This window comes from Lethenteron reissneri, unplaced genomic scaffold (assembly GCF_015708825.2).
Source record: "Lethenteron reissneri isolate LAM-NWPU_2019-01 unplaced genomic scaffold, ASM1570882v1 scaffold_1639, whole genome shotgun sequence".
NCBI classification, from domain to species: Eukaryota; Metazoa; Chordata; class Hyperoartia; order Petromyzontiformes; family Petromyzontidae; genus Lethenteron; species Lethenteron reissneri.
This window is the reverse complement of record NW_026891376.1, coordinates 2,785,336-2,796,832: the sequence shown is the minus strand read 5'-3', so window position 1 is coordinate 2,796,832 and position 11,497 is coordinate 2,785,336. Positions and strand designations below refer to the sequence as shown.

The following is an 11,497-nucleotide window of genomic DNA, read 5'->3' as shown; positions in this document are numbered from 1 at the left end:
CCCTGGTGGGCAGTGTGGAACATTGTTCCTACCTGTAAAACACAACTCTGATAATGTATGCACTGTCCTTGAAATTGATTGGTCCACACCCGAGACAGCTTTTCTTAGAGCCTAGTCTCCATTAGTGTTGGACCAGATGACGCCCCCCCCCCCAGCTACCCCCTCCAAACAGCGCCTAACCTCTTATCACCTAACCCTCGCAATGTGCGATTAGCCCCACGCTAGGGCTGACGGTGAACGGGGCTGACTCACCCCCCGCCCCCCCCCCCCCCCCCCGTACTATCACCTCGCAGCTGCCCAGATGAATCGTTCGCAGCGGCACCCAACGAACGTCACACAGACGCCGAGGGCGGTTGGTGTTCACCGCTACTCCAGAGGAAGAACTCTTGATTTAATTTTGTCTCTCTCTCTATCCTCTCCTTATCTTCGCAAGATATCCCTTAATGCCCTGATGACGTGACGTCATCCTGCGCGTCCAATCGAATGCTTTTTTGCAGCCGTTTTCGAGCGCCCTGCCCGTTACGGGATGTGCACTACATCACCCCCCCCCCCTTTCCATTGTCCTTGCAGCGGCGTTCCTTATCGCCGACTCGCCGTTTTAATCGAATACACCGGGAGGGGCACCCGCGGGCATTTCTTCCCCCCCCCCCTTGTCCCACTGTGTGTGCTGTCCGCAGGGGCGTTTGCCTTGGGGACCCCTCCCCTCCCCCGTGTCACGTATTCTTCATCCCGTAAATCGCTCTGCCCCATTTTTGGGGGGCCGCCATGTAATCCGGCCTGGGGGGGGGGGGGTCCGGCCAATCTTCTGTTGCTGCCGCAGCAGCTTCTGCCGCTGCTGCCGCAGGAGCTTCTATTGCCGCTGCTGCCGCTGCAGCTTCTGCTGCCGCCGCTGCAGCTTCTGCTGCCGCCGCTGCAGCTTCTGCTGCCGCCGCTGCAGCTTCTGCTGCCGCCGCTGCAGCTTCTGCTGCCGCCGCTGCAGCTTCTGCTGCCGCCGCTGCAGCTTCTGCTGCCGCCGCTGCAGCTTCTGCTGCCGCAGCTGCAGCTTCTGCTGCCGCAGCTGCAGCTTCTGCTGCCGCAGCTGCAGCTTCTGCTGCCGCAGCTGCAGCTTCTGCTGCCGCAGCTGCAGCTTCTGCTGCCGCAGCTGCAGCTTCTGCTGCCGCTGCTGCAGCTTCTGCTGCCGCTGCTGCAGCTTCTGCTGCCGCTGCTGCAGCTTCTGCTGCCGCTGCTGCAGCTTCTGCTGCCGCTGCTGCAGCTTCTGCTGCCGCTGCTGCAGCTTCTGCTGCCGCTGCTGCAGCTTCTGCTGCCGCTGCTGCAGCTTCTGCTGCCGCTGCTGCAGCTTCTGCTGCCGCTGCTGCAGCTTCTGCTGCCGCTGCTGCAGCTTCTGCTGCCGCTGCTGCAGCTTCTGCTGCCGCTGCAGCTTCTGCTGCTGCTGCCGCTGCAGCTTCTGCTGCTGCTGCCGCTGCAGCTTCTTTCGCTGCAGCCTCTGCTGCAGCTTCTGCTGCCGCTGCTGCCGCTGCAGCTTATGCTGCCGCTGCAGCCGCTGCTGCCGCTGCAGCCTCTGCTGCCTCTGCTTCCACTGCTGCAGCCGCTGCTTCCGCTGCTGCCGCAGCAGCTTCTGCTGCCGCAGCAGCTTCTGCTGCCGCCTCTGCTGCCGCCGCTGCAGCCTCTGCTGCCGCCGCTGCAGCCTCTGCTGCCGCCGCTGCAGCCTCTGCTGCCGCCGCTGCAGCCTCTGCTGCCGCCTCTGCTGCCGCCTCTGCTGCCGCCTCTGCTGCCGCCTCTGCTGCAGCCTCTGCTGCCGCCGCTGCAGCCTCTGCTGCCGCCGCTGCTGCCGCCTCTGCTGCCGCCTCTGCTGCCGCCTCTGCTGCCGCCGCTGCAGCCTCTGCTGCCGCCTCTGCTGCAGCCTCTGCTGCCGCCTCTGCTGCCGCCTCTGCTGCCGCCTCTGCTGCCGCCTCTGCTGCCGCCGCTGCAGCCTCTGCTGCCGCCGCTGCTGCCGCCTCTGCTGCCGCCTCTGCTGCCGCCGCTTCAGCCTCTGCTGCCGCCTCTGCTGCCGCCTCTGCTGCCGCCTCTGCTGCCGCCGCTGCAGCCTCTGCTGCCGCCGCTGCAGCCTCTGCTGCCGCCGCTGCAGCCTCTGCTGCCGCCTCTGCTGCCGCCTCTGCTGCCGCCTCTGCTGCCGCCGCTGCAGCCTCTGCTGCCGCCGCTGCAGCCTCTGCTGCCGCCGCTGCAGCCGCCGCTGCAGCCTCTGCTGCCGCCTCTGCTGCCGCCGCTGCCGCCTCCGCTGCCGCCGCTGCAGCCTCCGCTGCCGCGTCGGTCGCTGCAGCCTCCGCTGCCGCCGCTGCAGCCTCTGCTGCCGCCGCTGCAGCCTCTGCTGCCGCCGCTGCAGCCTCTGCTGCCGCCGCTGCTGCAGCCTCTGCTGCCGCCTCTGCTGCCGCCTCTGCTGCAGCCTCTGCTGCCGCCTCTGCTGCAGCCTCTGCTGCCGCCTCTGCTGCAGCCTCTGCTGCCGCCTCTGCTGCAGCCTCTGCTGCCGCCTCTGCTGCAGCCTCTGCTGCCGCCTCTGCTGCAGCCTCTGCTGCCGCCTCTGCTGCAGCCTCTGCTGCCGCCTCTGCTGCCGCCTCTGCTGCAGCCTCTGCTGCCGCTGCAGCCTCCGCTGCAGCCTCTGCTGCCGCTGCACCCGCTGCCGCCTCTGCTGCCGCCTCTGCTGCCGCTGCAGCCTCTGCAGCCTCTGCTGCCGCTGCAGCCTCTGCAGCCGCTGCAGCCGCTGCAGCCGCTGCTGCCGCTGCAGCCTCTGCAGCCGCTGCAGCCGCTGCAGCCGCTGCAGCCGCTGCCGCCGCTGCAGCCGCTGCAGCCGCTGCAGCCGCTGCTGCAGATTCTGCCGCTGCAGCTTCTGCCGCTGCAGCCTCTGCTGCCGCTGCAGCTTCTGCTTCAGATTTTCCATTTGACATTTGAAGTTGTCCATTCCTCCACTTGTTGTGTATCTACCGCTGCGGACTTTCCGCACAGGAGCTCGCCCCACGGGGCAAGGCGGCGAGGAAGGTGGCCGTGGGGGGCTAAACGTCCGGGGCCGGCAGCCCTGGGCATATCCCGCGCTCAGAGGTCGCAAACGGGTTTTGATTCCTTACCCGTACCCGGCCGCACCAGGGTCGCAAATGGGTACCCGTACACGTAACCGGCCGGGTACGGGTAGCCGTTCCCTACCCATACCCTACCCGAAACGAGTGACAAACGGTTACTCACCAATGACTCGCGGCCTACCCGTACCCGGCCGCACCAGGGTCGCAAATGGGTACCCCCGTACCCGTACCCGGCCGGGTACGGGTACGGGTACCCCCGTACCCGTACCCGGCCGGGTACGGGTACGGGTACACGTTCCCTACCCGTACTCGTACTCTACCCGAAATGAGTGACAAACGGTTACTCACCAGTGACTCACGAGGGGGAGGAGGATGATCTGAGCATGCTGCTGCTGCTGCTTCGTCGTCGTCTTGATGATGTTTGTGTCTACGAACAAAGCGGCGCCACAGATCGACTTTCTGTTGCACAGCGGCACAACGCAAAGCGAAGCAATGGGGGGGGGGGGGGTGTTTGGCCAAACTAAAAAACACCGAAATGACGAACGAATCAAAGTTGCGACTAAACCGAGCGGCGTCTTCGTCTTCTTGCTGCTGCTGCTTCTGATGATTATGGTGCAGCTGCTGCGTCTGATGATGATGATGATGCTGCTGCTTCTGCTGATGATGATGATCGTAAAACAAACAAACAAAGAACTCCGGGCACCCTCGTGGTGTGAGCTTCAGGAGGAGTGCTGCCAGGTTTGGTGGTTGTGACGCTTTGGAGTTGTGTGGTTGGGGTTGGTGGTTGTGTGGTTGTGACGCGTGTGGTTGGTGGTTGTGATGCGTGTGGTTGTGGGTTGTGCGGTTGGTGGTTGTGTGTGGAGCGTGTGCAATTCACTACGTTCGTGAGAGTTGAGCGGAGGGGGGGGCAGTCTGTGTGGTGAGTCTATGAGTATGAGTGTGAGTCTGTGGCTCTCTGTGCGTGTGAGTCTGAGTGTGATGAGTCTGTGGCTCTCTGTGCGTGCGAGTCTATGGCTCTGTGCGTGAGTCTCTGTGTGAGTCTGTGGGTCTCTATGAGTGAGTCTATGGCTCTCTGCGTGAGTCTCTGTGGGAGTGTCCGCGAATTTGCTTCGTGGGGGATGTTTGTGTCGCGTGGATTTGATGTTTTCTCTTTTCAATCGCAGCGTGCCGAGCGCAGCCGCCCGGCACGCGAGGCGGCCAGCCACAAACAGCACTAATTGAAGTTGTGTCAAGGAGAATAAAAGAGCGTGATATTAAGGCGTTGTCGTGGAGTTATTGGTGGTGGTGGTTGGTGGTTGATGATGATGATGGTGGTGGTGGTTGATGGTGGTGGTTGATGGTGATGGTGGTGACAAAGGAGTGAGATGGAACAGATGGAGACTAATCCACACTCTGCTGCTGTAGAAGGGAGTGAGATGGAACAGATGGAGATTAGTCCACACACTCTGCTGCTGAAGAATGGAGTGAGATGGAACAGATGGAGATTAGTCCACACAAAGTGAGTGAGATGGAACAGATGGAGATTAGTCCACACACACTCTGCTGTAGAAGGGAGTGAGATGGAACAGATGGAGATTAGTCCACACTCTCTGCTGCTGTAGGAGGGAGTGAGATGGAACAGATGGAGATTAGTCCACACACTCTGCTGCTGTAGAAGGGAGTGAGATGGAACAGATGGAGATTAGTCCACACACTCTGCTGTAGAAGGGAGTGAGATGGAACAGATGGAGATTAGTCCACACACTCTGCTGCTGTAGGAGGGAGTGAGATGGAACAGATGGAGATTAGTCCACACACTCTGCTGTAGGAGGGAGTGAGATGGAGATTAGTCCACACTCTGCTGCTGTAGAAGTGAGTGAGATGGAACAGATGGAGATAAGTCCACACTCTCTGCTGCTGTAGAAGGGAGTGAGATGGAACAGATGGAGATTAGTCCACACTGCTGCTGAAGAATGGAGTGATATGGAACAGATGGAGATTAGTCCACACTCTCTGCTGCTGAAGAATGGAGTGAGATGGAACAGATGGAGATTAGTCCACACTCTGCTGCTGTAGAATGGAGCGAGATGGAACAGATGGAGATTAGTCCACACTCTCTGCTGCTGTAGAAGGGAGTGAGATGGAACAGATGGAGATTAGTCCACACACACTCTGCTGTAGAAGGGAGTGAGATGGAACAGATGGAGATTAGTCCACACTCTCTGCTGCTGTAGAAGGGAGTGAGATGGAACCGATGGAGATTAGTCCACACTCTCTGCTGCTGTAGAAGGGAGTGAGATGGAACAGATGGAGATTAGTCCACACTCTATGCTACTGTAGAAGGGAGTGAGATGGAACAGATGGAGATTAGTCCACACTCTCTGCTGCTGTAGAAGGGAGTGAGATGGAACAGATGGAGATTAGTCCACACTCTATGCTACTGTAGAAGGGAGTGAGATGGAACAGATGGAGATTAGTCCACACTCTCTGCTGCTGTAGAAGGGAGTGAGATGGAACAGATGGAGATTAGTCCACACTCTATGCTACTGTAGAAGGGAGTGAGATGGAACAGATGGAGATTAGTCCACACAAAGTGAGTGAGATGGAACAGATGGATATTAGTCCACACAAAGTGAGTGAGATGGAACAGATGGAGATTAGTCAACACTCTCTATGCTGCGGTTAGGCTCGTTACCGTAGTTACTGTGATGCTCGTTACCGTATTACCCCGCTAAGCGCCTTAGCCCGGCTGATCTGTCTATTCATGGCTGGGCGCGTTCATTGTGAGTGTGTCTGTGAGTGTCTGTGTGACTGTGTCTGTGTGACTGTCTGTGTGTGTGTGTCTGTGTGACTATCTCTGTGAGTATGTGTGCGTGTGTGAGTGTTTGTGTGTGTGTCTGTCTGTGTGAGTGTTTGTGTGTGTGTCTGTCTGTGTGAGTGTTTGTGTGTGTGTGTGTCTATGTGTGTGAGTGGGTAGGGTAGTGGTTAACACTACGCTACGAACCTGGCGACCCGAGTTTTCTCTTTTGTGTGGTGAGTGAATGGGTAGGTGGGTGGTAGAGTGAATGGGTGAGTTAGAGAATGAGTGAGTGACAGAATGGGTGAGTGAGTGTACGGGTGGGTGGGTGAGTGAATGGGTGAGTTAGAGAATGGGTGGGTGAGTGAATGGTTGAGTGAACGGGTGCTTGGGTGAGTGAGTGAATGGGTGGGTTGGTGAGTGAATTGGTGGGTGGGTGAGTGGGTGAATGGATGGGTGAGTGAGTGACTGGGTGAATGAGTGGGTGAGTGAATGGGTGAGTGAGTACATGGGTGAGTTGGTGAGTGAATGGGTGGGTGAGTGAGTGAATGAGTAAGTGAGTGAATGTGTGAGTTAGATAAGGGGTGGATGAGTGGGTGAGTTAGAGAGTGGGTGGGTGGGTGAGTTAGTGAGTGAATGGGTGAGTGAGTACATGGGTGAGTGGGTGAGTGAGTGTGTCTGTGTGTGTGGCACTTTGGGGAAGACAAAGGCGGCCGGGCGAGTGTGAGTGGTGCTGGCCACTCACCCCCTCTGTGTGTGGCCACAGTGGCAGAGGCCTTCATAGACGCTGCTAGAGGCTACCTGGGGGAGCTTTGTCTTTGTGTCTATAGGCGCTGCTGCTGCTGCTACTGACAGCACTTGCCCCTACATCACTGCGAGAGGCTACCTGGGGGAGCTTTGTCTTTGTGTCTATGGGTGCTACTGCTACTGACAGCACTTACCCCTACAGTATTGCTAGAGGCTACCTGGGGGAGCTTTGTCTGTGTATAGGCGCTGCTGCTGCTGACAGCACTTGCCCCTACAGCACTGCTAGAGGCTACCTGGGGGATCTTTGTCTTTGTGTATAGGTGCTACTGCTACTGACAGCATCCCTACAGCACCGCTAGAGGCTACCTGGGGGAGCTTTGTCTTTGTGTCTATAGGCGCTGCTGCTGCTGACAGCACTTGCCCCTACAGCACTGCTAGAGGCTACCTGGGGCACATTTGTATGTATATGTGCGCACATATAAATACAAAATCCGATTAGCGATTTTGTAACCATCTCAGCTCGAACACATCCGGGCCCATTCGGACACAATCCCCGTGTCTCTCTTTGTCTCTGTCAGTGTCTCTCTGTGTCTCTGTCAGTGTCTCAGTGTCTCTCTGTGTCTCTCTGTGTTTGTGTCTCTCTGTGTCTCTCTGTCTCACTGCAGTGTCTCTGTGTCTCAGTGTGTCTCACCGCGTGTCTCTCACCCCGTGTCTCTCCCCCCGTGTGTCTCTCCCCCATTGTCTCTCTCCCCCCGTGTCTCTCCCCGTGTCTCCCCCTGTGTCTCTCTCCCCGTGTGTCTTCCCGTGTCTCTCTCTCACCGTGTCTCTCCCCCCGTGTCTCTCGCCGTGTCTCCCCCCCCCCCCGTGTCTCTCCGCGTGTCTCTCTCTCTCTCCCCGTGTCTCTCTCACCGTGTCTCCCCCCCCCGTGTCTCTCCGCGTGTCTCTCTCCTCCCCGTGTCTCTCTCTCCCCGTGTCTCTCTCTCTCCCCGTGTCTCTCCTCTCCCCGTGTCTCCCCGTGTCTCTCTCTCTCCCCCCGTGTCTCTCTCTCCCCGTGTCTCCCCGTGTCTCTCTCTCTCCCCCCGTGTCTCTCTCCCCGCGTGTCCCTCTCTCTCTGTTGAGGATGTCTCGTAAGCAAGCTCCGAGCAGACATCCCAGCCAAGGTGAGCGACGATTCGGGCGATCTCGATTTGACGCTTTGGTTGCTGCATGGATCCACACTCGGTGGGTTCTTTCGGTAAAACCACGTGGGTAGTTCGAGACAAATAAAAAATAAAAATTGTTTTATTTTGATTCTGTGATGATGGCTTCTTGTGATAATTTCGAGATGGAATGGGTTCACGTGTTCTCACCTCGTCGTTTGCGAATTCGACTTTGAGTTTTTGTTGGCAAATCTGCCTTCAACAATTCAACAACTTTTTCGTTGATAATTTGATTTTTACCCTTCTATCTGGCAACAAAACTGACACCTTTTTTACAAGGAGTCATGTTTGCATAGACCACAATACCTGCAGTCATAATGCAAACAAAAAACACAACTCTGATAATATATGCACTGTCCTTGAAGTTGATTGGTCCACACCCGAGACAGCTTTCCTTAGAGCCTAGTCTCACATGGTGTTGGACCAGATGACGCCAAAAGGCGCACAACTCAAGGACAATGAACCATCAGAGTATGAGAGCTCGGGTAAGCATTTACACCATTGGAACCTCATTTGCCAGTAACAAAATATGATAATTGTTTTTTTACCCTTCTATCTGGCAACAAAACTGACACCTTTTTTACAAGGAGTCATGTTTGCTTACCCCGAGCTCTCATACTCTGATGGTGCATTGTCTTTGAGTTGTACGCCTTTTGGCGTCATCTGGTCCAACACCATGTGAGACTAGGCTCTAAGGAAAGCTGTCTCGGGTGTGGACCAATCAACTTCAAGGACAGTGCACATTATCAGAGTTATATTTTTGTTTGCATTATGACCGCAGGTATTGTGGTCTATGCAAACATGACTCCTTGTAAAAAAAGGTGTCAGTTTTGTTGCCAGATAAAAGGGTAAAAAAACAATGATCATATTTTTTACTGGCAAATGAGGTTCCAATGGTGTAAATGCTTGCCAGATAGAAGGGTAAAAACCAATGATCATATTTTTTACTGGCAAATGAGGTTCCAATGGTGTAAATGCTTGCCAGATAAAGGGTAAAAAACCAATGATCATATTATTTACTGGCAATGAGGTTCCAATGGTGTAAATGCTTGCCAGATAAAAGGGTAAAAAACCAATGATCATATTTTTTACTGGCAAATGAGGTTCCAATGGTGTAAACTCTTCCGTTGTTTCGATAAAGTCCACGGAGGTAGACAAATCCAATGGATCTCGGCGTTTCGATCGCAACGCCAGCGTCCGTCACCGGGTGGGACAACCACAGCATGAAGCGAAGGCTTCAGGCAAATCGCGCTCACTGGCTCATGATGCTGATGATGATGATGCTGATGATGATGCTGATGATGCTGATGATGATGTAGATTGATGATGATGCTGCTGATGATGCTGATGATGATGATGTAGATGATGATGATGCTGTTAGGATGATGCTGATTTGATGCTGCTGATGATGATGCTGATGATGATGATGCTGATGATGCTACTAGCTACCTCCACCCACCACCTCCTTCACCACCTCCACCACCACCACCACCTCCTTCACCACCTCCACCACCGCCACAGTCCCCCACCACCTCGACACCACCTCCTCCACACCACCACCACCTCCACCCCAGAGCCCTCCACCTCCACCTCTTCTCCCAACCCTCTCCAACTTCGTCCAAGGGCCGGGCGCCACCACCACCACAACAACAACAACAACAACCACAACAACAACCACAACAACAGCAGCGGTCATCGACGACACGTCGCTCCACCGACAGGGCCAAGGGGTCGAGCGGCAAGGGTGGACGATCTGGTGGTGGTGAGGTGGTGGTGGTGGCGGAGGTGGGTGGTGGTGTCAATGCCGGGTAAAATTCAGGACGGTCCATCATCATCATCAGCAGCGGCATCATCATCAGCTGCAGCGGCACCATCATCATCAGCGGCAGCTGTTTGCTGCTGCGTTGGTAAGCGGCCGTGCTTCGAAAGGCCGCCACCGCCACCATCAGCAGCAGCAAGACCCCCGATCAGCGTACGGCGAGCTGACTGAGCAAGATTTTACATCCATAGAGAACGTGTTTGGCCAGGTGGGTAGGTGGGTGAGTGGGTGAGTGAGTGGGGTTCACGGTGAGTGAGTGGGTGGGTGAGTGGGGTTCACGATGGCCGTGTGGGTGAGTGAGTGGGTGAGTGAGTGGTGGGGTGAGTGGGGTTCACGATGGCCGAGTGGGTGAGTGAGTGAGTGAGTGGATGAGTGAGTGAGTGGTGAGGTGGGTGGGATGGTTGAGTGAGTGGGGTTATGATGGCCGTGTGGGTGAGTGATTGGGGTGAGTGAGTGGGTGAGTGGGGTTCACGATGGCCGAGTGGATGAGTGAGTGAGTGGGTGATGGGGTTCACGATGGCCGTGTGGGGTGAGTGAGTGGGTGATGGGTGGGTGAGTGGGGTTCACAATGGTCGTGTGGGTGAGTGTGTAGATGATGGGTGAGTGGTGGGTTGGGTCAGTGGGGTTCACGATGGCCGTGTGGTGAGTGAATTTCCCCTGTTCTGCATAAAGAGTGAGTTTGAGAAAGAGTGAGTGTCTGTGTGTCTGTGTGTGTGTGTGTTTATGTGTTCTGTGTGTGTGTCTGTGTGTGTGTCTGTGTGTGTCTGTGTGTGTCTGTGTGTGTCTGTGTGTGTCTGTGTGTGTGTGTCTATGTGTGTGTCTGTGTGTGTGTGTGTCTATGTGTGTGTCTGTGTGTGTGTGTGTCTATGTGTGTGTCTGTGTGTGTCTGTGTGTGTGTGTGTCTGTGTGTGTCTGTGTGTGTGTGTCTATGTGTGTGTGTGTCTGTGGGGAGCGGTGGCGGAGCGGTTAGCGCTACGCTGCGCTACGAACCCGGTGACCGCAGTTCGATTCCCGCTCACGGCCAACACCACCAGTGACGATTTATCTGAACCGGTCCGGGGCCTCCCCTAGGTCGACTCAGCTTCCAATGAGCATCTGGTGCGGTGTGTAAACATCGCCACTGGGGACAAAGGCGGCCGGGCGTGGTGCTGGCCACCCACCCCCTCGTGTGCCGTGCCGGCCTTTAAGGTGCTCGCTAACAGCACTTGCCCCTACAGTCTGTTAGAGGCTACACGGGGATCTTTGTCTTTGTGTTTTTGTTTCAGGACAGAGAGCTGGAACAAGGAGAAATGGACGGTGAGTGGTGGTGAGTGGTGGTGAGTGTGATGGTGGTGAGTGTGATGTGGGGGTGGTGAGTGGTGGTGAGTGTGGGGGTGGTGAGTGGTGGTGAGTAGGGGGTGGTGAGTGGTGGTGAGTGTGGGGTCCTGAGTGGTGTGAGTGGGGGGTGGTGAGTGGTGGGGGGGTGGTGAGTGATGGTGAGTGGTGGTGAGTGTGATGGTGGTGAGTGGTGGTGAGTGTGGGTGGTGAGTGGTGGTGAGTGGTGGGTGAGTGGTAGTGAGTTGTGGGTGAGTGGTGGGTGAGTGTGGGGGTGGTGAGTGGTGGGTGGTGAGTGGTGGTGAGTGTGGGGTTTGTGTGTGGTGAGTGGTGGTGAGTGTGGGGGTGGTGAGTGGTGGTGAGTGGTGTGAGTGGTGGGGTGGTGATGGTGGTGAGCGGTGGTGGTTGAGTGGTGAATGGTGGTGAGTGATGATGGTGGTGATTGTGGCTGAGACGGTATTTGATAACTGCCATCTCCCCTCCCCCCTCTCCCCCCTTCCCTCTCCCCCCCTCCCCCCATCATTCCCCCCTCTCCCTCTCCCCCCTCTCCCCCCTCCTCCCTCCTCCCCCCCCT

General features: G+C 56.6%; 1 protein-coding gene across 1 annotated transcript in view; it reads right to left on the bottom strand.

Annotated features, from left to right (window-relative positions):
- Positions 1–713: 713 nt before the first annotated feature.
- The window catches only part of LOC133363065 (antifreeze protein Maxi-like), a 15,243-nt gene continuing 4,459 nt past the window's right edge, over positions 714–11,497 (bottom strand). The window contains exon 3 of the mRNA XM_061582075.1: positions 714–1,507. Within this exon, the coding sequence (XP_061438059.1) occupies positions 714–1,507 (794 nt within the window). The remainder of the gene's footprint in view (positions 1,508–11,497) is intronic.